At 39.3% G+C, this 25,828-nt stretch overlaps 1 protein-coding gene and 1 pseudogene across 1 annotated transcript in view; one reads left to right on the top strand and one right to left on the bottom strand.

The window, feature by feature from the left end:
- The window catches only part of LOC145906261 (NACHT, LRR and PYD domains-containing protein 8-like), a 28,039-nt gene extending 16,096 nt beyond the window's left edge, over positions 1-11,943 (top strand). The window contains exons 7-10 of the mRNA XM_082993687.1: positions 4,207-4,368; positions 5,768-5,929; positions 8,125-8,286; positions 11,099-11,943. Of these exons, the coding sequence (XP_082849813.1) occupies positions 4,207-4,368; positions 5,768-5,929; positions 8,125-8,286; positions 11,099-11,266 (654 nt within the window). The 3' untranslated portion in view covers positions 11,267-11,943. The remainder of the gene's footprint in view (positions 1-4,206; positions 4,369-5,767; positions 5,930-8,124; positions 8,287-11,098) is intronic.
- LOC145906436 (uncharacterized) overlaps positions 1-25,828 on the bottom strand; it is a 144,982-nt pseudogene that overhangs the window by 109,851 nt on the left and 9,303 nt on the right.

Consider the following 25,828-nt stretch of genomic DNA (forward strand, 5'->3'; position numbering starts at 1 on the left):
TTTCGGACGTCCCCAGCTGACGGATGAAGAATGCAAGTGGCTGCCACTTGCTGTCGATAAACTTTTATGGTCAGGAATCAGTTTACCTCCGTCAATTATTCTGATACAAACTTACCAACTATTTCGTTGCGTGTTTCACACGGATGGAGATAATGTTAACTTGTTAATATTATCGAGATTGATCGCTTTCGGAACGTAGTAATTGACTTTGATTCATAACGGACGAACGGACGAATTACAAATTGGCGCCGCGCTCTCACTCGACCCCACAACAGCGCGCGTGTTTCGCGGTGTGTACGCACGAAACGAACTCCCATCGTTACGTCATCGACTCCCTGCGTTGTATATTGTGAATAGCGATCCATCCAGTCAACCTGGAATACATTGGAACGCCGCAACTTTCAGGAGTTTTGCGCGTTTTTAGAAGCCTCACGCCTCGCCTGCAGGAAATATATTCAGTTGATTTGCGTGGGAATGATTTATTTGCGGAGCGTTTTATGTTGGGTTGGTGAGTACACGGGCAATATTTATTTGCGGAGCGTTTTATATTGGATTTGTAAGTACACGGGCAATAAAGCGAAAAACAATTCACAAAAATTCTGCGTCGAGAATGATGTCCGTTCTACTCTACAATGTCTGTTTATAAGCGATTCCTTTCACCCCAGAATGAAAAACGAAATCAATTTTCCTATTAAAACCAAACAAAATTGAACCGCCCCAAGGTAAAGAAAATACGAAATTAATACATTTGGGATTCAGGCGAATCCGGTATCTCGGACCAATGATATTCATAACCTTAAAAGACACACTGTTGGTGAGCACTCTAAAACCGAAACATTTATAATACCGGCAATCCAGAGCAATCGGAGCTAAATATTTTATCGAAGAAAAAAAATGCATTTCAACAGACTTTTGACGAATGCGCGTTGCGATAATGCATTCGGTGTCGTCAGGTGAAGTCGCATAATAAATTTACAATAACCATTCAAATCCATCCTCGATATTCGGGAAAATATGGCAATGTACTTTCTGTACCCGTTGAATTCTCAATTGGCAGGAAATCAGTTGACTCGATGCTGCCTCCCAGTGTAAAACCCCTTCCAAGTGGATTTATTCAGTTCCGAGCTTATGGTAGTTCCGGAAGCGTTTATGCTATGTGTCCGGCAGTGAGGTAGGAATATAAATCAAGTTTGTCAGAGTTCAGCATCGTCATGACCTTTAACCCTAACTGATGTGAAAAATAACGTCGAACAGAATGCAATTTCAAATGACAAGTTTCTATTCGTGGCAAATGAAACTTGAAGCAAGGAGTAAATAATACGTAGGTTATTCCATGAATCAAGATGAACAAGTACCGGTGGGAGCAGCTATAGTTGCATCGCTAGATACCGGACAAATACGAGCAATTCGCAACACCTTCGGTAGGTCTATTTGTTCGTCCTAAACAACAAAAAGTTTTTGTTTATGTGCCTCAAATGTGTCCACTTTGTTAAACTACATTCTTACCTACTGATGAAGGCTGTTGCATAACAGCCGAAACGTTGAGAAATTTATCACAAGACAAACGTCTACTTGACCGGTAATTGGGGATGGTTTGCAGGTGATTGGCAATCCGTAACTGTCTTTGATTGTTGTTCGAAGATTTTACCATTCTTCTACGTCACAGACTGGTTGGACGCACAATAATTCCCTGTCGATCATCAGGCTTACAAACGCGGAAGGGATCGCGGGACAACTGTCTCGGTTGCGTAGATTCGCGCGTTTTGTTCGTTAATTTCGACCTGCATCGCCCGACAGTGGTTGTTGGTTCTTCTGCCGTTAGTTTGCGTCTCAATACTTCTGAGTTCATTTTATTCAGCTTTTATTCAAGGTTGATATGATTACACCGCGGAAACCAACAAGGCGACTGGGTTATGCGAGTCCAAGCAGGATTAATCGGATGCAACAAATCTTTGTAAATTGATTAATGCCTTAAAGCAGGGGTTCTTAACCTGGGGTCCATGAACCCCTATGGGGTCCGAGAAGATGCATTAAGGGGTCCATGAAACGAAATACAATTATTCCGAAAATCCACGGATTTTCCTCTGCCCATAAGGTTTCGCTGTTCACAAATTTTAATTTTTCGATATTTGCAATGTGTTTCTTGCAAAGGGGTCCATAGCTTTTCAAAGAATGTTTTTACCCGTGTTAGAGTGATGTACGTTACCTGAGCGAAGAAACGCACAGTTCCCTTCGGATTGAAGTATAAAATACTTTAATTACTGCTGTGTTTTGTGTGCCGATAATAAGGGACATATAAGATTTTGGTTTGTGACGTCACAGTGGCGTATTCCTGTGTGATGTCACACCTTGTCCTGACATTTGAGTAAACGCAAATTCGCTACAGCGAAAAATGTTTACGATTATTGGTCGCCGCTACTTTAGTGCAGTTTTCTGCTTTATTAAGATGACGTAGAAGCTTTTGAAATAGGTATGTTGTAGTTGTACATTTATTTGTACGCGACGCTGCCATGGCCGTGTTGCATCCACTTGAATTTGATCGAATAGCAATTTGTTGTGAAGATGTATTTTATATTTTCTCCCACAAACATTAAATTCCCTTCACCATTTTCTCAGAAGCTTGTCTGTTGTCTCATCCTCTTTCTACGATCAACCAACACATAATATTTTGTGTTTACCGTCTTACAACATGAGGAGATCAATCATAAGTGAATTTAAATGGAGCCGGTGCCCATTCTTGCAAACAACCACGTATTCACGAGTGATTTTGTACTGAGAAACGTAATGGTGCGACATAGGTAAATGCACGGTGAACATAATAACGATCGGGATTCTATCCCATTTGAACAATAAAACTGAATCAATGAGAATTGCAAGGGTTTGATGATACTTGTTTGTGACGTAATATATTTGGATTGCAAAATGTGATTCCTAGGACTGGCCTAGATTGCTGCTAAATCATCCACACAAGATATTGACTTTCAGAATTTTTATATTTCGCCTATACGCAACATTAATATTCTAAAAGCAGTTAGAATACTGATGATGCCGCATAGGGGAAATATATAGAGAGATCTATGCTTTTTTATCAACATTTCTATACTTTGGATTGTTTTTGTCATAAAAGCTCGTAACTTGAATAATGCTGGAATGTTTCAGACCAATTGACGATCATGTAACCCCCGTATTAAAGTAACGTAAATAATCTCGTTTTAAAGGAAGTTTGCCGAAGCACTGATGTAACCATATTACAGGTGTGAACAAATCGGCGTCGGTAATTACACGCGCCTCGTCAGTGCTTCGCGTTGCCGCTCTGAACTTCTGGCTTCTATTATGGATTTAGGATCGTTTCTCAGTTATTCGTTTGCAATTTGTTAGAGTTTGGTGACACCTTCCTCTATCGCCCATTACATGTCATTGTTACTGACTGTCAGATACATACGAACTTTGAACAAATGGACAAACTTTGGTATATGTTGTAACACTGCGGTAAACGTCGTCACAGAGTTTACCTCGCCCACTGTAGCTTACTATAGTTAGTGACGTTGGTATTTTCACATACGTCATGTTCAGTGCAAATCTAATCAACTGTTGGCACACAGATCTTCCATACAGCAAATTGATGGGGGAGAACCCGGTTGATTCCAATGCACGAAAGCGTAGTTGGTTTCATCTGTGCGAAAGTACCTTGGCAGCTTGCGGTTGCAGCTTTTGTTTTGAGCGCTCAGAAATAGTCAGTTACAAGGCATGCGAACAATATCTTTAAAGTGCGAAAAAGACATGGTTAAATGCACTCAAATTGTGACACGTTCAATGCGATACCTACAAAACAATGGCCCTTTATTTTATCACAAACAAGAAGGCGATTGTTGTCAAACAAAACTCTCTGGATTGTAATCTTATAACTTGGATCGCCGAGTCTTATTAGCAAGCTGGTTCTAAACTGGGTAGTCGTAAGATGTTTTATTATCAGGAATCAGTTTACCTCTGTCATTCAGTCTGATACAAACCTCACAATTACTTCGTTTGTCCCAGTTTCTATTCATTAAATCAATCGGATTTATTTAAATAGGGATAAGAATTATTCGCGCTTGACTAAATATAATTATTACTTGTTTGATTCGTGTTTTCAACTTATTGTTTTTTGACATCACTTATCTGTGTTGTTATTCACACTTTGTTTAACATTGATATTATTTCATTTAGATGAAACTGCTCAACCTCTCTAAGAACAATATAGAAGACCGTGGTGCGGTTTACGTGGCCGACTGCATCCGAAATATTGAACAAATAGATCTGTTTGAATGCGGCCTGACTAGTGTTGGTGCCAAACATCTATCCAAGAAGATCAAACTGTTGAAGAAACCGGTAAGTGATTTCATGTCTTAGTCGGATTTCGTCCAACACACACGAACTTTGTGAGTGTCGCGAGCAAAAATCCAACCACAAAAAAGAGAGTTACAGGCTTAGTTATTTAAATGCTTGCTGTCGCCATATCGCTATTTAATGCTTAACGGTTGTATTTCCTCCATACCCCAATTATAATTTAGCGACTTTGGGAATATCATGCTATTTTTAGATCTATCCTATGCACCAAACCAGCTATAAACTGCTAACTAGTTGTTCCCGTAGACTTCTGTCAGTTAATTACGTCACTCTAATATTTATTCAGTCGTGTTCGTAATGCGCGGTCAGTCTCACCAATATCGACCATGTCGTAGTTGCCTCAGTGTGTTTAGTACACCACACCTCACATATCCGGCATATCTCCTGTGCAGTCCGAAGAACGAAGTAAACAGGCGGGCGTTTAAACACTTGGATGTGTAAATGTGTAAGAGGACGCATCAAGGTGTCAGATAGCCCTTTAAAATAAGGCAACACAATCTCACCCATGTGAGTCCCTTCGTCATTTTTACCGCTATCGTTTGCAGTTTGTTGTTTCTTCCCTTTTTCCTTTAATTATTTGCGAGTTAAAGTGGTTGCAAATTTTGTTTAGAACGCCTCGAAGCGAGTCCAACCATTGACATGCCGTGTCATTGGGTTTTATCGTGTAACTCAAATCTAGCCATGTTGAAGTAGCTTACTGCAGTTAGTGTCGTTGGTATTTTATTTTCACATACGCCATGTTCAGTACTAATCTATTTAACTGTTGGCGCACAGATCTTCTAATCAGCAAATTGAAGGGAAGAAACCCAGTTGATTCGAACGCACTAAAGCGTAGTTGGTTTCATCTGTGCGAAAGCACCTTGGCAGCTTGCGGTTGCAGCTTTTATTCTGAGCGCTCAGAAATAGTCAGTTACAATGCATGAGAACAACATCTTGAAAGTGCGAAAAACACATGGGTAAAATGCACTGAGATTGTGGCACGTTTAATGCGATACCTACAACACAATGGCCTTTATTTTATCACAAATAACAAGAAGGCGATTGTTGGCAAACAATCCTCCCTGTATTGTAAACTTATAAGTTGGATCGCCGGATCTTATTAGCAAGCTAGTTCTACACTGGGTGGTCGTAAGATGTTTTATTATCAGTAATCGGTTTACCTCCGTCATTCATTCTAATACATATCTCACAATTACTTCGTCTGTCCCAGTTTTAATTCTTTTAAATAAATCGGATTTATTTAAATCGGGATAAGAAATATTCGCGCTTGATTAAAAATAATTATTACTTGTTTGATTCGTGTTTTCAACTTATTGTTTTTAATATCACTAATCTGTGTTGTTATTCCCACTTTGATTTACTTGGATATTATTTAATTCAGTTGAAGGAGCTCAACCTCTGGGACAACAATATAGAAGACCGTGGGGCGGTTTACGTGGCAGACTGCATCCACAACATTGAACAAGTGGATCTGGAGGGATGCCGTCTGACAAGCGTTGGTGTCAAACATCTATCCAAGAAGATTAAATTGTTGAAGAAACCGGTGAGTGATTTCATGCCTTTTTCGGAATTCGTCCAACACACACGAATATTTCTGAGTGTCGCGAGCAAAAATCCAACGCACGAAGAGAAAGAAAGTTACAGGCTGAGTTATTTAAATGCTTACTGTCGCCATATCGGAATGTAATGCTTAAGCATTGTATTCACAATATACCCGAACAATAATTTAGTGACATTCTGAATATCATGACATAGTTCTGTCCTATGCACCAAACCAGCTATAGACTGCTAACTCGTTGGTCCCGAAGACATCTGGCTGTTAATTACGTCACACAGATGTTTCTGCAGAAGCGTACGTAATGCGCGGTCAGTCTCATCAATATCGATCATGTTGCAGTTACCACAGTGTGTTTAGTACACCACACCTCACACATCGGGCATATCTCCTGCGCAGTCCGAAGAAGGTAGTGTAACAGGCGGGCGTTCAAACACTTGAATGTGAAAATCTGTTAAAGGACGCATCAAGGTGTCAGATAGTTCTCCAAAATAAGGCAACACAATCACACCCATGGGAGTCCTTTCGTCACATCTAGACGGTGAAGCCTGGTTGCTAAGCATAAAGGAAGGATGGCAACAGTGCGCTCGCCCTCTTCACGTTACCCACCTCCTGCTCCTCTGCCACTTCCCCAGAAATCAGGGTCTCTACTCAGTGTACATTGTACGTACTACACCGGAACCCGAACTTTGACATAACATAACTGTGTCCAACTTCAACTTGCTTCTAGTTTTGGTTAACCTGCAGTAACGAATCACCGCTAAAAGCAAAGCTAGAAGCCACACGAAAAATAACGGCTCTCTTTGTATTAAAGACTCGTAAAATTAGGAGGAAAAATGCGTTTAGAAAGCCAAATAAAATAAATAATAATCAATAATCAATGAAATAAACAGAGAACAATCAGTGATTAAATTAAGGTGTGTTAAATCAATCAAATCGATAGAGATGTTAAAGAATAGAGAAGAATTGTTTGCACAACCACTAGTAACATTTGTTCGGTCGCCGGGTTTCGGTCCAACTTGATTCCCAGAAACTCTTCATCGTCACGCATAGTTAGTATCACTGTCGCCAACCATAACACTTACCTGGGAACAACCAAAGACTGAACTTCCTTTAGTTCCATTCCTTTGATCTAATCACAATCGAGGTCTTCTCGGCGGCCTGTGGCGCGCTACCTGAACTGGCACGGACAAGTCAACGTGCGCTGGCTTCAGCCGATTGATGGATACGTGTTGGTCGCGTCCGCCAATATCAAGTTTAAATGGAGCCGGAAAACTGAGGCATGGATAAACGAGGAAAGACGCCAATAATTGAAACGTTGGAAACAGTAATCAGCTGTGGATCCAAATATAAACATTTCTTCTTGGGTAGTTTCTCTGCAAACGCGTATGTGCAAGGCGTTGTCTGTGTATATCTGCCAACATCATATTAGGGTTAAAAATATTAGGGTAAACACACTTTTCGTCCATGTTTCTGGAAAGACCTGGAGTGGATTACCGAGTGACACGTCGCATAAAAGCTTAACACCTGAAATCGTAACGTCCTGAAGATGAAGGCCATTGAAAAGCTGTACGATACGTCTGTACCTCGTGAGTTTGATGCACGGTTGACAATGCTTCAAAGTCGAAATCCAAGGTTGGCGTTTGCAAAGTAGACATGGTAGCACGCTAACGGGCATCGACGACTTTGTTACTTTTCCCATTGATTTGCTGCACATCAGTGGTGAACTCCGATATCGCCGAAAGACGTCGCTGTTGACGTGCAGACCAAGGCTCTGTGTTTTTTTCCGAACTAAAAGTAGGAGGTTTATGGTATGTTTACGCAGTAAAATTGCGTCCTTCAATAAAGTATTGTAAACATCTGATTGCTGGGTAAAGTGCCATCAGTTCACGATCAAATGCGCTGTACTTGATTTCGGGCTTCCTCAGCTGAAGGCTGAAGAACGCAAGTGGCTGCCAGTTGCCGTCGATCAACTTAGATGGTCAGAAATCGGAATACACAAACATCAACCATTAAGTTTTCAGTGTAACGAGACAGTTATTTATATCGGTAGAAAAAATATTTATTTCAAAGTTAAATAATTATTATTATTTTGTTTCGCGTTGCCAAACTGTAGTTTCAATACCACCCATTTGTATTGTTGTTATTCATACCATGTTTTACTTGGATATTATTTCATTCAGCTGAAGATACTCAACCTCTCCAACAACAATATAGAAGACCATGGCGCGGTTAACGTAGCAGACTGCATTCAAAACATTGAGCAAGTGGATCTGCGTGGCTGCGGTCTGACAAGCGTTGGTGCCGAACATCTATCGTGGAAGATCAAACTGTTGAAGTATCCGGTGAGTGATTTCATATCTTAGTCGGAATTCGTCCAACACAAAGGAATATTTCTGAGTGTCGCGAGCAAAAATCCAACGCACGAAGAGAAAGAAAGTTACAGGCTGAGTTATTTAAATGCCGACTGTCGCCATATCGCTATGTAATGCTTAACGGTTGTATTTCACACTATATACCCCAACTATAATTTAGTGTCATTATGAAGGTTATGCAATTTTTAGATCTATCCTATGCACTAAACCAGCTATAGACGGCTAACTCGTTGTTCAAGCAGACTTCTGTCAGTTAATTACGTCACTCTAATGTTTCTTCAGTCGTGTTCGTAATGCGCGGTCAGTTTCACCAATATTGACCACGTTGTAGTTGCCGCAGTGTATTTAATACACCACACCTCACACATCGGGCATATCTCCTGCGTAGTCCGAAGAAGGTAGTGTAACAGGCGGGCGTTCAAACACTTGAATGTGAAAATCTATAAAAGGACGCATCAAGGTGTCAGATAGTTCTCCAAAATAAGGCAACACAATCACACCCATGGGAGTCCCTTCGTCACATCTAGACGGTGAAGCCTGGTTGCGCCGCACAAGGAAAAAGATGGTAACCGTTCACTCGCCCTCCTCACGGCACCCACCTCCTGCTCCTCTGCTTCTTCCCCAAAAATCAGGGTCTCCACTCTTGTGTACATTGTACGTACTACACCGGAAACCAAACTTCGACATAAATTGGTGTCCAACCCCAACTAGCTTCTAGTTTTGGTTAACCTGCAGTAACGAATCACCGCTAAAAGCAAGGCTAGAACCCACACGAAAAATAGCGGCTTTCTTTGTATTGAAGACTCGTAAATGTCTGCAAATCATATTCTGGTGTAGTTCGTATTCCAAACAATACCCAAGGTTGACATGTGGGCTGGAATACCGACACAGGATATCCAATGTCAGATGAAATCGCGGGCGCACGTAATCCTGCATGGGAATTGCCTGAGATCGTAATATCCTGAAGATGAAGGCCATTCAAAGTTTTACGATACGTCTGTACCTCGTGAATTTGTTGCACAGTTGACAAAGCTTCAAAGTCGAAATCCAAGGTTGGCGTTTGCAAAGCAGACATGGTTGCATGCGAAAGGGCATCGGCTACTTTGTTATTTTTACCGTTGATTTGCTGCACATCAGTGGTGAACTTGGCGCCGCGCTCTCAATCGACCCCGCAACAGCGCGCGTGTTTCGCGGTGTGTACGCACGAAACGAACTCGCATCGTTACGTCATCGACCCCCTGCGTTGTATATTGTGAACAGCGATCTATCCAGTCAACCTGGAATACATTGGAACGCCGTACTTCCAGTTTAACGCTTTTTCAGAAGCTTCACGCGGCTTTAGCCTGCAGGAAATGTATTCAGTTGATTTGCGTGGGAATGATTTATTTGCGGAGCATTTTGTATGGGATTTGTAAGTACACGGGCATGATTTGTTTGCGGAGAGTTTTGTATGGGATTTGTAAGTACACGGGCATGATTTATTTCCGGACCTTTTGTGACTGACAAGGGCAGGGGTTTCCATATATGTTTTTTTTTTCAACGCAGATAAAGGCGAGCTTACAAACCAACAGACACACACCTAAGCGAAAAACAGTGCTCAAAAATTCTGCGACAAGAATGATGTCCGTTCTACGCTGTAATGTCGGTTTCTAAGCGATTCCTTTTCCCCCTAAAAAAATAAAAGCAATTAAACTATATTAATCAAATAAAAATTAACCGAATTTAACCGCCTTCGGCGTGCCAAGGTAAAATCGGGCGGGGAGAAATATGCGTAAAGAATATACGAAATTAATACAAAATGTTGCCAATTGCCACTGAATCGAGCTCCACTTTGAACCATTTCGAGTCAAAAAGTGGAATTAATATTTTTGGCACGACTTTGCATACGAGAGTTGCCACTAATCTCACACATGAAATCTGTTTGCTTTCACGACTCACAACTGTCAGATATCCTCGCCTGACAAAATTACACCTGTGAGTTTTTGAAGCAACAGTTTGATGCAATATGCCTAGGTTTTGAAGCTATGGCATTTCAACGATACTCCGGAAACCTAGACTGCAAACACAGGGTGCGAAATTAGCAATAGTGTTTTATATTTACCTGCTTTCTTGAGTCCTGAGATACTTTCAGTTTGTAACCTGTTCAATCCTGGCTTCTTACACTAAACTTTATTGTAAGCAAATAATACGCTTTAGACAACAAAGAAAAGCTCGTGGCACCTCTGAAAGTTACAAATGGCATCCTGGTTGTAACCACTGCTGTATTCGTTTGAAACAAACAAAAAATAACATCTGGAAACTGCAATGAAACAAACGAACCTGACATAACCACATAAAAACGATAAGGTTAAATATCACGCAAGGAAACTGTAACAAATATACCAGAACACTAAAATCGCCTGACATAACCACTCCTTATCCAAGTATAAGCAGGACGACGTCACACCGATAACGCGACAGAATTACAGCAAAATAACATGTTTGACTTAAATATTAACAAACCATTGTTTATTTGCAAACAATATCAGTTGTTTTGGAACAATGACCACTATTTCCAAAATCATTGCGATTTTCTTCATGACAAATATTTGAACCAAATATTGTAAACAACGATGAGATCACTGACGTAATAATCTGATGGGAAGAAACTTGCTGTGTTTATTTTTGACTTTTTAGTTTATGTTATTACAAATCCACTCTGGCCATTTTACAACAACATAATTAGATATTTACGACCATAACATGATCCTAACCTCCAAGCTTAAGTTATTTTGTTCTTTAGATGGAGTTTCTTGATCTGTCCCACAACTATCGTTTGACGGATGAAAGTGCTGAGTCATTGGTTGCATGTGTTCACAACATTGAGAGGTTGGATGCTTATGGTTGTGGCTTCACACAAGCAGGGGAGGATCTCATCACATCAAAGTCGCGAGGATTTGTTTACTTGTAACTTTCCATTCTAGCTTGCAGTTCCTTGAGTTATTTCCGATGAAACATTTGATATAGATTCAACTGAATATCACCACACTACGCTAATTCAATGACGTAACACGTGATGTAACAATAACCAGGATTTACTGTGTGTTACGCATATAATTTGTAAATTCGTCATTTCGCAACATTAATTCTCATTCACATGTGACGTATACGACGTAAGTTCGCCAATGAACTGAAGTAACCCCCTGACGCGTTAGGGTCTTTCCCTTATTGCCTGTCCGTGAGGTGGTAATCCTTGACAAAATGAAATTATTCCCCTGGCAAGTTGTGCGCTTGAGCATCAGTGTGTCTCGACCACAATATAACGGCAGTGTTCAAGTAGATAGCAGGGCCTGGTTAACCCTGGGATCGTAAGTTCGAACCTCACCGAGAGCTTGATTTTAAAGATCTCGCTCCGACTTATCGTCAAAAAAACAGTGAACCAATTACCCACATTACAATACAAAAAATCCAGCAAAACTTGCATAATATTTGTGGTTATTTCGGTAACCCTGTTGATTCTTAACCTGTGCGCGATTAAAATTTAGATTTGTTTTTATTGGTTTGTGAATTATTTGTGGATTACTGACACGCTGTTCTTGATTTACCGTTTTCATCCACGCTCCAAGTTAGTTGTCTGTGTCGTCATACTATGTTCTGCATGATTAACTGCACGTGTTAAAATAAATCCAGATAAAATACATGCATGAATGAACAGGATACAAAGTAGCCGCAGAAGGGATGAGAATATTGTGTGTTGACGACTTTGAAACTTTCTGTTATAATTTTACCACGTTGGGTATAGTTAAGTGTTGTCACGTAAATAAAAATTGACTTCAACTCCGCAAATATTTTCGACTCGTATAGTTTAAAGTTTCCTTGTAGCTTTTGTGCTTGGCTTGGTGGGATTAAAGTTCGGTAAGTCTTGTTTGTTAGCGGCGCGCAATCACCCCATGATTACAGAAAATCACTTTCTTTCCTCGCGTTCGCACTTATTTTCAACTTGCTGTAATAAAATTCAGTTGGGAGCACAGGCAGTTTGAAAGTGCGGAATGATTAAACTTCTGTAGTTATCAAAAATCACTGATTCCCGTTACAGTTATTAAATCTTACAACATTTTCATATTCAACAGTTCAGCTTTGTATCAAGTTTATGTAGAGCTTATTCGCTGTGCAAAATTGTTTGAGAGCCCTAAGTTCCTTTTCCACCTATTTTCCTGTCCTTGCTTTCTCATAAAATCTAGATGACGAAGACCTAATATATTTATCTAAAATGCAAACAGCGATAATTTCCGTGAATTTGTCGCTGCAAAGCGCCATACTACTAATAATTCGTATTTGATAAAGTAAGCAGGTAAACATGGAAATCCAAAATAAGATTATTTACATACTTGTATTCTGAACATGAAATTTACATCAAATCTGAAAATGCAGGAAATATACTCAATAATTTAAAGCTCATCAGGCAAGAAAACTTGTTTGGACGACGTTTCGGCCGTTATACAATAGACCTTCATCAGGACAATTGAAGTAAAATGCCAACACGCCGAGTAACTAAGATTTCGAGTATTAAGCATGCTTTGGTTTGTTTTTGGCACAATCTGCATTCTACCCAACTTACATTTTGTGATTAGATTTTTGCAGTATATCGTCTGCAACTTCATAAGTTCACCATCAATCTTTATGGCAACGCCCAACACCGTAAACAGACAACACTTTCCTAGTTGTCCGGTGTGAAAATATTTGACTCCTCATCTTCTATTGCCACTGATGATACTCATTAAAACAATGACGGATAAAAAAGTCCTCTTTGTAGTAAGTTGCATCGTTTTCGGCCGAAACTTGGGAGTTTTCTCTGCATGGCTCATATCATGAACTTCAGTGTTTATTATATGTTAATTTCTACAATGCGATTTGTGGACAACTCAGATGTTGGGTGTTTATTGACAAAAATATATTTCGTCTAAAAAAGGTATCGTCATCATTGTTTGATGTGTTGTGAGTAACAATATGAGTTCACAGATGTTTTAATGCTTCGTGTTGTTTCGCCGTTATTTCGAAGCTTTACAGAAGTTTGCAGAAAAATGCGATTTGTTCTCAAAAATATCAAATCATGTAGGATTGCTTAATAGCTGTAGAGGAATCTGTCCCTCCATTAGGCATTGTTTATTTGTCTGCGATAGCAAATTACTATAGTTCGTGTATATAATGAAGCAACAAGCCTCTGATTTACGTCAGCAGATTTCAATTTTGAAAAGTCGATTTCGCTGATGTAAGTTACCATAAGCATCGTCAGTTTCTGCAAATATTACGTAATATTAATATCAAAAGCAATGAAATACAATTATAACACCGTTGCAACTGGAAGTCGTTTCTTTACGCTATCTTCTCAAAGCTCAAACTGTGAACTACAGTGTGGAAGCGAACCTAGTGGTGATAGCGGAGATAAGGAAAGAAACGCACGCTCACACGTGACCGTAAAATCAGTGAACTTATAATCCACATAACACTAAAAAAAATCCATCGGAACCTGCATAATATTTGTGGATATTTCGGTAACCCTGTTGATTCTTAACTTGTGCGCGATTAAAACTTAGATATTGGTTTGTGAAATATTTGTGGGTTACTGACACGCTGTTCTTAATATACCGTTTTCCAGTCGCGCTGCAAGTTATTTCATTGTGACGTCATTCTATGTTCTGCACGATTAACTGCACGTGTTAAAATAAATCCAGATAAAAGACATGCATGAATGAACAGGATATAAAGCAGCTGCAGAAGGGACGAAAATATTGTGCGTTGACGATTTTGAAACTTCTAGTTATGATTTTACCACGTTGGGTATAGTTAAGTGTTGTCACGTAAATAAAAACCGACTTCTACTCTGCAAATATTTTCGACTCATTTAATTTAAACTTTCTTTGTTGCTGTGTTCTGTGATCAGTGGAAGCACTTGTGTTTGGCTTGGTGGGATTAAAATTCGGTTAGACTTGTTTTTGCTAGCTCCGCGCAATCACGCCTTTATTATAGAAAATCACTTTCTTTCCTCGCGTTCGCACTCATTTTCAACTTTTTGTAATAAAATTCTGTGTGATACTGTTGATGCCGAATTATAAGCGAAATATATATCAAAAACAACAGAAAGTCACAGGACTTAGGTTTGCTCTTATATAACTTTTTAACGTGAGCTGTCACCAAAAGCAAAACATGTTTAGTTGTTGTTATGGCAACAAGTGTGATGTTGATATCTTGGTGATAATATTAGCATAATTTTGTGGACATGTATGTCTATGTTACTCTTGTATGGTTTCCCTATCTGAGCTATCAATTTTGTCTATTGGATTTAATCGAAACATTTTCTCAACTTCGCATCTGAAGCTCTGCGTGAAGTTAGTGCTGAGGATTTAACAGAAGTTGCATTAAAAGGTTTTCTGTCGTGTTTGGATTTCAATCCTTATTATGTCCGAAAACTCAAACTATTTTTTCCTCTATAAACGAAAATTATCTTCAAAACCACAATTGTTTGTGTTAAAGACGATTTAACTTAGTTGTGATTATGTCTCTAACACAATGTTTGTGAGAGCAAAGCTGTAGTATTGCATTAAAAAGTAACTCAAATTTTGATTTGTGGATTGGATTTTGCAAATAATTTATTTCGTCAAAGAAAATCCTCAGAGCTAAGATTCTACTCATGGTAAGAGCAAATGTTTCGAACACTGCTGTGTTTGAAATAACTGAAAGTTAACTGAGTTGCAGCACTGGCTCATCTTAAATGATGACGTCACTGCAGTAGACCTTCGAGGTTGTTGTCACGTGATCTCAGTTACTTTTTTAACGTCTCTGTAGTTGTTAGTGAGCGACTAGCTGCTACACAGTTACCTTACAGAAATGAAACACAATTGATTGGAACTTTTACTTCACTATGATTAAGCATATTAGCTCGGGATTTTCTCTTACGCGTATTTAACTTCAAGTTTTTCGAATCACAATTTACTCCAGTAGTAAATTGTAGCGAATTTACATTTCCTTCCACGGAGATCGATGTTTCAAGTTGTTCGTGGAATTACCGTAACCAAGTCAAATATGGTCTGAAGAAACCATCCCAAGAACAAACATTTTGCTTGAATGAATTATACCAGGGGGAAATTCAAAGAACAAAACATTCAACTAACAAAGGGAATACACCTTTCAGATGCGAAATTTGCGGAAAGTGTTTCACAAAACGTCAACAAATCCACAACCATAGACGGATTCATACGGTTAAGTAGCAATTTAAGTGGTTGTTTTGTTCCATGTTTCCGCGAGAAATTCTCTCATGTGTATCATATGCTGAGAAGAAGGCACTTTGGTGTTTTTCTATCTCTGTTGAACGAAGGTTCGACAGACGAAGACATTTTATTCAGACAGGGAACATCTTGGTTTTCAATTAATCTGCATAGTTTAAACAACTTGAAGGAATATCACAAAGATGAAGTGTGTTGGGTTGTCGATCTTATTCTTGTTAATCGGATGCAATAATGTCGGTATGGAAATATCACTTGCGTTGGTTTCAGACGAATGGTTTTCAACGAATGCTTTTTACAGGGGCTAAAAAACTCTCAATCACATCAAAAGTGGTCGCATACATCAAAAGTGGATGCGGTTCTGAATGTGCTCTCTGCAGTGTAAAGTGTGCTTACCAACAGTACAGCCAGTGAGTTTGTGATGTACACTATGTAATTTTTTTTAATCTAAAAATAGAAACGACTTGCTGACAATATACACTATTTCAACTTATTATGTCACCTTATGATAGGCGCTATTGCTTCTCATAAAAACGCCCGACTTTACCGTTTTGTTTTTCCCAACGACGGTGTTTTGACCACCAGGTCATCCTCAAAATTAGTCTTGATCATATTTTTCGCTTGTTATATGGGATGGACGACCAATAAGGTATCGTCCGACTTCATCAATCCGTTAACAAACTTCTCGTTGCAGATCAAAGTCGACCTCTTGTAAATCGTGTGCTGCAAGCTGTGTATCATGTGGTGTGATGTGGTCAAACCCATACATAGGATGTTTCATGTTGGCGGGAACACAAGCATACCAGTTCTTTTATAAATAGTTACAATAAGCATAAATTTTTAAATAACAACACCTTTTTAGGTTTTTCCTTTATTATAGCTGATATTATTTTAGTGGTTCGTCTGTGTTGATTGTTACCTAGTTTGGTACCCAACATATCGACGATTGATCGAAAGGTACCACAAAGTGGAAATCTGTGTTCCTGCTAGTCTACCAGCTAGCACAGTGCCACATCAACAACTGCACTGATGAGACCTTACAGGTCGAAACAGTGCGTGCATACACCCTGTCTGCAGCTCTCATTGATTATTATGGCTTTTTTGCGCATATAACATATTCGATAAGTTCTACAATGTTTCAATTTTATTGTAGAACTTATCGAATATGTTATATGTTTCAATTTCTGTCTATTAATATACGTTGTGGGTTTAGTGTAATGATTGGACTTTAAATGTATTATATGGTCCTGTTGTCCTAATCATCAACAAGTTATAAATTTAGCTCATAAAGTTTCTCAGGTCCGATATAAATATACTTTGCCCCTTGGACTTGCGATAGCCCGGACTAAAATAATAAGAAATAAAATAATAATCTAAATTGTGGTAACCCGCAATCACTGCAGGGAAATTGCGCATTCGTCACTGATATGTCTTGCGGTGATTGCGGGTTTCCACATTTCGGAATCTGTGCTTATTGTTTTATGGAGTCACAAGGAAAATCCGACACAAAAACGATTCATTCTCTCGCATGAAAGCGTAAACAACCAATGCGAAGCTGACCTTATTTAACAGGACACAAACAAATAAGTTTTACAACATTTTGAACAATAAAAAGTGTTACACCAGGATAATTTATTTCGAAGTTATATATGTTTACTTTACGTTGGTGAAACTCTTTTTCTCAAACTGTTTCAACACAAAGATAACATTTAATTGTTGACCATGTACACATGTTGCAGCTGCCAATTCCGAAATATGTTCATCATCAACAGTTGGGTAAATGTAAATATAGCTGTCAATGATGCATAATTACTACATACTTGGTTTCAAGTACCTGTATATAAAAATAACGTTGTTGAATAGGTCACATTTCCATTAGATTTTATCTGTAACATTTCCTTACATGTAGCATATTGCTGACCGCCGTAGTCCCAGATTCCAGTGGACATACAAGTGGCAGTAGAGGCTCCTTCCAAAGTTAGTATTACAGGATTGCAAATAAACATGACAGCTGTTCCTTCCAAATATTCTGTCATCGGAAACATGACTTCGACGATGGCCAGAGTCACTGGCGCCAAACAAACTGCAAAGAAAAAAAGCGAGGACGGAAGTCATCAATGTGGACAAAAAAATCATGAGAAATGAATTCCTGAAATGATTTGAGCAAAGTTACGCGAAATCGTGCAAAACGCCTGTAGTTTATTCGGCAACGCATGTAGTTATAACTTACCTGCAGTACGTGATTAAACCCGAGCAAACAATGACTTTTTTCGCTTAAATCAATACAACAAATAGGTAAGCACTTTATTTTCCGCGCAAGTCATTATATAACGAGTACCTCGTAGACATGTAGGTGCTGAACCAGACCAAGCAGGTGGATCGATAAATGTTGACCCCGCATTACAAGTGTTCATTGTTGGTCCTGAAAGTTGGTAGCCTGGAACACACCCGTATGTCACCACCTCTGAGAGCTTATACACCGCTTGTGTTGGAATGACGAATTGGTTGGCATCCAAAGGGACGTTTGGACAAGCTGCAAAATAGTTGGTAATAACAGTCCGCTTACGCCAGAACAACTTCATATTGGGTCACCTGATTGGCAAGTGGCCAGTTCTGCTTCGTTAAACATCCATTCACCGTTACGCAAACACTCGTTGGTCGTTTCTCCTCCAACATGGATTTGGTTCGGAACCACACAAATGTAGGTAACTGAAGCGCCTTCCTGATAATTTGGTATGGGTGCAATAACGGTTGGAACAAGTCCCAATGTTGACGGAACTGCATCGCAATCTAAAGAAGTCACATTGGTTTTGAGATCCACTCATTGCAAGGTTTCTGATATTTCCAATATACCTTTCAGACAAGAATCTGTAACAGCACTCCACGTGAAGCTTGGCAGGTCGATGTTGGATTCACGGGATAAGTACTACTCGAATACCCACTGTTGCATGTGTACGTAACCACTCCAGTGATCGAGTACGTTGGTTGTAAAGGCAGGTATGAGGTATTGGGTACAAAAGGTGGAGGAGGAACACACACTGTTTACATAGAAAGAGGTTTGTTAATGTGAAATGTACACTAATTTTTTTTTATTTTATTACACTCATGTTATTTTATTCAGCTCATAAACAGACATTAAGTGCAGTTTAACGGCTGTTTTGGTGCGGTATGTGTTTAATTCTCAGTTTTGTTTTCCAAATAGTTTTTGCGTACAAATTTTTAAAAAACTAACTCTTAATTTCGCAGACGAAATGAAATGCACTTAAACATATTTCTTTTTTTCTTAACTAGTTATTTACCATCCAAACACACGGGAACTTGGGCCAAGGAGTACATCCAGTTTCCACTGACGCATCTGTTCGTTGTTTGTCCAACAAGTTGTCCAACTTGTCCGGGAGCGCACTCGTAAGTGACAACGTCGCCCTCTTTATATGGGCCTGTCCCAGGGTTATAAACGGTGCCGAACTGAAAAGGTGGGTTACCCTTGCATTCTGTCACATATATATATAACCCACGTAAAACCTTTCATAAATAGGAACGTAACTATGGAGACAAGGCGTATTCGTACCGAGGAGACATTGAGGGCCGGGGGTTGGGGTGAACGAGCTATCAGGAAGAACACATGACTGCACCTCATGTACAGGCACATATCCGGCCAAACACGAATATGTAGCAGATGTGCCGTGAGTGTAAGGCGCAGTAGCACCTATGGGGTTTAACACAGGCGAGGATGCTGCAGCGTTATCGGGGTTCGCTGGCAGGGCTGGGCAGTCTGAAATTTTGCAAAGACTTGCATGCAGTATTATAACAACCACACAAGCATGTTTGTCAATATACCTACAGGCAATGCATGTTGGTGTTGGGCCGGATAGTGTTGGGGGAGTTCCGGCGATGCAAGTAATTGTCGCTGGCCCATGCAGTGAAAAGTCAGCACTGCATGAAAAAGTAGCGGTTTGAGTTGGCGTGAGGGTGATTAAAGGGGTAACGGCACCATTTGGTATTGACGGCGTTGAAGGACATTCTGCGAAAAAGACGTCGTTGGGTGTTTTCTTCAGTAGAAATATTATTTTGGTTAATTTAATATACCGGTTGCTGAGCAGGTGGGAGAGGTGTCCATCCATGTGAAGTCGGCTTTGCATTGATTGCTTGTCGACCCGACAGTGTTTTGGCCAGACGGACAACTGTAAGTAACCATGGTTCCAACAGCGTATGAGGATAACGCCGGGATAACACTGACATTTGCAATGGCGTGTGGCGCTGGGCAACCTGTCATACTTCACTTGTTTAAAACGGTCAAACGCTCGAGTCAAGAAGAAACCTGCTTGGGATTCGTGCCCATCAGGATATCTTGTGTTTAAATTCCAGCGCGGTCAAAAAAATGCTTTCGGTTACCGGTTTGATCAAAATACAATTAAAATACAAAAACAATTGCTTCTTATCAAAGAGAAAGACAAATATAATGTTCCTGTTGCTGCCACGCATATTGTAATTTAATAATCTGTTCTTCTGGCACATAAAAAAACAGGAACTTTATTCACCGACGTTTCGCCTGTTATTCAACAAGGCTTCCTCAGGGTAATGACATAGGTTCAGCACACAACCAACACCAAAAAACGTGCCAACACGAAAAAGGGGGATAACGCTAACACCGCTTGTAAAAACACGTGATGTATAAAAAATGGGCGGGAAACAACAGTCACAGTAAGTTATTGTAAAGCACTGGGAAGTTACTTCCCAACTTACTGTGACTGTTGTTTGTTACATTCTGTAACATATAATTGACGTAAAATATATGTGCTGTGCTCAATGGAAACATTTTTTCTGCAATTAAGTTTCTCACCGCTTCGGCACGTCGGTGGATTGGCAGGATACCATTGACCGTTTTGGTGGCATGTAAGCTGTGATGGTCGTACCATGATTAATCCAGCAGTTTGACAAGTATATTGGGCAACTGTTCCACTTGGATATGGCGGAGAGGCGAGGGAGGTTAATATGATAAGTTGACCCCCTCCAACTGCACTAGGAGTCGGTGGGGCTCCGCAATCTGCGTACAAATTGCCAAAAGTGTTCATCACTGGCTGAGAAGTTTAGCGGTGTTCTTTCACCAAAGTAAACTGATAAGTTGAAGTGTATTTCGTGGAATAATAAATCCGGAATTAAATACCTCGGTTGCAGACAGGAGCTCCTCTGTTCCATGTTCCACCTGTTTGACATTTTATCGTATCAAACCAGGACACGGTAAAGCCAGGTGCACAAGTGTAAGTGATTGTAGCGCCAACCGTGTGGTATGTTGGAGTATCGGGAGAAAATGATCCGTGTCCTATGGTGATAGGTGGAACCCTTGGACAAACTGTGGCAAAAAAATGAAAACTATAAATACTGCCATCCGAATTATTGTCATAGCAATTCGTGCAATGAATTGCAAACCACCAATGAAAAAACTTTCACTGACCATTCACGTTGCACATGGGCGCATCGGGCAGGTTCCAGTTGCCATTATACAAGCAGACGAGTACGTCCTCTCCCACCAATGTACCACTCGTGCATGTGTACGTAACGGAAGAGTTGGCAGCGTAAATAGTTTGCACAGGATTGACCTCTGTCCCAGGGGATGTCGGAGGCGACGAGCATCCTACCAAGTTTTAAGTTAATTGCAAGCAATTATATATTATTAAACCTCAAGCATTAGTAAAACGACTAGTGATGTTCCCAGTTCCAAATTATCCGGCCCGGCCGGATCTGGATAGATATCAATTAAATCCGGCCGGATAATTTGGATCTGGCGGTTTGTTAACACCGATTCGTGTATTTTATCGGTATGGCAAAAATGTTTGATTGCCAAACAGAATGCTATGATAAGGTTAGCTTATCATTAGTGGAACAAAATAAACGTGGGTATTTATTAATATGGTATAACACGTCACAAAAAAACCTTAATAACAAACATCCGAAAAATCGGAAGTCGGCGAGTATCACAGACCGGGTCCCCAAAACGAGTAATTTGCGAATGTTTGTCCTTGTATTTGAGCCCTGAGATTTTTTCAGTTTGGAGAAAATTGTATTATGAGAAACAACAAAAATGACGTCGCATGTTCCACAGAAAAAACATAGAAATCACAAAACATTTCATCCAAAGCTAACTTCGGGTACTTTCCCCAATTGGTTTCCACAAAATTGTGGAATGCGGTCAACGGTTAAAGTGGGTTTAATTATTAAATTATTTGTGGTCTGTTATCTGAAATAAAACTCAACACATTTTAGTAAATATCTCATTTCATGTTCTGGCCAAATGTGTATTTATAACTTGTATTAGGTGGCAAAAATTTCGTATATCTAAACTCTCTGAGGTGCAAAATACTTGGGAGTTAATTAATTTCAATAAGAAAGCCAAAGCTAACATGCTATTGATCATTTTACGTTAGTTGGTATTGATCATTTTACATTCTAGTACTGATGATGACCCAGTTCGATTTCGAAACGTCTACTAACTTACGTAAAATGACCAATCGCATATTATACTCTCTAAGCTTGTTGATTATATGAACTTATTAAAACGGGTAAAAACTATGCGATATTTTATTTTTTTTCAATCCTCACTTAAAGTGCATGTGACACGGAAAATTAAAACACATTAATAATTAAACTAAGAGATGTTCATTACTTTAAAACATTTTTGGCGAAAAAAGTAGCTTGATACGACGACTAGATACAGCTGAACAAAGTCGCACTTTTGCCGCTGCGAACGAAATCGTGCGAAAGCGAGATTATTGTTAGGTGACGTCATAGAAGGCGCTTTGGTCGTGCGAGTGCTGGCAGCAAGCCTTATGCATAGGAATGGAAAACATTGTAAAACTGGTTTAGTATAGTTTTGCATTAAACAGTGCACAACAAGTGAAAAAGTGGAACAAACTGATTTCGATGTTAATTTTAGCTGCAGACAGATGGCCGCTGTTTCGACCTATTAATCCGCTGTTTCGACCTATAATATTTAGTTGTGTAAAAATGAAACAGTTACTGGGACAGGGTGTTCTTGTGGTTAAAGCATTTATGATCGCTAACGTGATGCATGAACTTTTGAAAACACGACAGAGACGAACCGACAATTAAGCATTGTCGTTTTGTCCACTCACAGCAAAAGATATATTAATTCGCCACAATCAACCACCAATGTATTTTTCGCAATATAGTTGTAACAAGAAATGTTGGAATTAACAATTTGAAGTCAACACATGGATGAGGTTAAAGTTATGACATCACACCCAAAATAAAATCACTGGGCAATGTCACTGAGCAAAGAAACGTCGTTGCTGCTATACCCTTCAGTCTTCCAATAATCAAAATATGCCTTTGGTTTGTGACGTCACAGTGACATATTTTTGTTTGTTTGTTGTAAAACCTTGACCTATTTGAGATAACGTAATTTGTGGATTCTCCTATGTTTAAAACTATTCGATATCTGCAATATAAGGCGCCTTCTCCTATCTAAACAATGCAATTTGTTGACGCGAGCGCCATGTGTAGCGTCTAATTCGCTGCAGTGAAAAAGGTTTACGATTTATGGTTTTCGCTACGTTTCGTGCAGTTTTCTACATTTTTTAGTTGACGTAGAACCGAAAACCTTTGGATATATGTTTGTTGTAGATGTACCTTTAGTATTACGCAAAGTTGCCATGGCCGCGTCAAATACACTTACCCCGTTGAACCAAATTTACCATAACATGCTAAAATTCCTACTAACAACTGTCCTAGTGACGCAAGATAGGACAAAAAAAGGAATTTTCCATGAAAAAAAATCATTTCAAATCAAACTCTGATATCAATTTTTTTTGATTACTTCCGTTGTTTATTTAAAGCACTCCCTATTACACATATGTGCACAACACATCGCAGTATGCTTTTGTTTTTCTTTTGTTTCTTGCACTCACGTTTTATCAAATTTCCCTCAATGTTTATTTCCGCACTATAGTCGTATTCTGTGTTTGCCACATTCCGTAGCGCTCCATTGGTTCACGTGCAAGTCGTTGATTGGTTGATTGGTCGGTGCAAGGAGTGCTGTTTATATGACCTGTTAGTCTTGAGATGGGCGTCGTGCTGTATGGTTGTTTTTAGTGTTGCCAAACAAGTAGTTTGCATCGGAGGGTTTATTGGCGTTTACTGGTATTGTATGTACGTTTTATCGTCAGTTTTGGTTCTTTCATTAAAGAGACACCCATTTAGTGAAACCAGTATGAGGTATTTTGGCTTTAGTGGTGAGCCGTTACTGCAGGTTCCGCCCCTTTTCTGAATTAGGGCGGCAGCGTTGGGTCGCCGAAATAATTCCGTGACAGATATCTTCATTATAACTTGAGTATGGTTTTTCTTTGACTGTCTCAATTTAGGAATCTAAAACAAATCCACTCTAAAACAAATTTCCAATGTGATTTATGTAAGAGCCTACACTGAAGAAAGCTTTTAGATGGATGTTAGACTTGTAATATATCTCCAATATGAATTCGGATATGGATTCACATTTGTTGGTGAACTTTCTTTACGTGTGAATAAAAATAAGCATTCTTGCTGAATGTTTTTGAACATAAAGTGCACTTGTAAGGTTTCTCTCCAGTGTGAATTCGTTCATGTATCGTTCGATGGCTTGATCTACTGAAAAAAACACATTAATAATTAAACTAAGAGATGTTCATTACTTTAAAACATTTTTGGCGAAAAAAGTAGCTTGATACGACGACTAGATACAGCTGAACACTGAAAGCTTGATCACAAATCTTACACTTAAAATCTACTGAAAGCTTGATCACAAATCTTACACTTAAATGGTTTCTCTCCAGTGTGAATTCGTTGATGGATTTTCAATTCTTGACGGGTTTGGAAACATTTTTCGCAAATAATGCATCTGAATGGTTTCTCTCCAGTATGAATTCGTTCGTGTACCGTTCGATCGCTTGATCTACTGAAAGCTTTAACACATCTGTTACACTTAAACGGTTTCTCTCCAGTGTGAATTCGTTCGTGTGTAGTTCGATGGCTTGATTGACTGAAAGCTTTAACACATCTGTTACACTTAAACGGTTTCTCTCCAGTGTGAATTCGTTCCTGTGTAGTTCGATGGCTTGAATGGCTGAAAGCTTTATCACAAATATTACACTTAAACGGTTTCTCTCCAGTATGAATTCGTTGATGGATTTTCAATTGTTGGCGAATTTGGAAACATTTTTCGCAAATATTGCATCTGAATGGTTTCTCTCCAGTATGAGTTTGAACGTGTTTGCTTAGATGGCTGTTCCTGGTGTATGCTTTAGAGCATAATGTGCATTTGTAGGGATTCATTCTTCAAACTTCGTCAACGTAATATTTCTGATAATTTGTGTCTTAAATATCAGTATGGTTCGTCACTGATGCTACAACAGCTTTTCTATTTCGTTTGTATTTCGTCTTTCTTATACCTCACATGTATTTATTCCCAAGTATTGCGCGCATATAAAAAGTTTTTCGCTGCGAAGCAAGTATATTCTCATAAACCATAATAAAAAAAAAAACTTACTTTTACTTGTTATTTCAATAATAATATCAGCGCGCAAAACAAATATCTTGGATTTAAATATGTAAATTAATCTCTCAATTCACCATTTGTTTTGTCTCTGTTTGTTGCATTGTCGTTTGTAGCAAATATTGAGTTATTTCAATCTCAACTGCTTAAAAACATTGTCGAATCACTATTGTCTTTCCCTTTTTAAACTGCAAACTTAGCGCCACCTTTTAATGTTCTATGTGTAAAATACTTCTGCTTCTATTAAACAATTGTTACGCGAATTCCTTCTTGCCATGAACGAAGTGATTTTAACTGAGGCCAATGTACCTTCACATGCTCGGTGTCAAGACTGTTACGATTACTCGAGGTTCACACAGTTCCATGCGTAACTTTCACGTAGTTTGGTGACTTGTTGGCCACAAACACCACAGCTTTGCTGGACAGGAAGTTATTAATCTTTCACACTTAGTTCACACCACGGCATGCATACAGTTGCTGTTATTGTGTGGTCTGCAGTAATGGATCAGCCACACGTGTTTTGCACGTATTATCTAAAAGCATTGGGCGATATTTTAGCATTCAAATATTACGTTTTCAACCACGTAAAGCCCCAAAGAAGACAAAACATTTAGATGCGATTTCCAAACAAACGTAGAAGTGATGCAGAATCCACAATCGAACTCATACTGTTGGAAGAAATGTAAGCGACTAAGATACGCTGGACCTT

The sequence above is a fragment of the Ascidia mentula genome, chromosome 6 (genome assembly GCF_947561715.1).
Source record: "Ascidia mentula chromosome 6, kaAscMent1.1, whole genome shotgun sequence".
Lineage (NCBI taxonomy): Eukaryota > Metazoa > Chordata > Ascidiacea > Phlebobranchia > Ascidiidae > Ascidia > Ascidia mentula.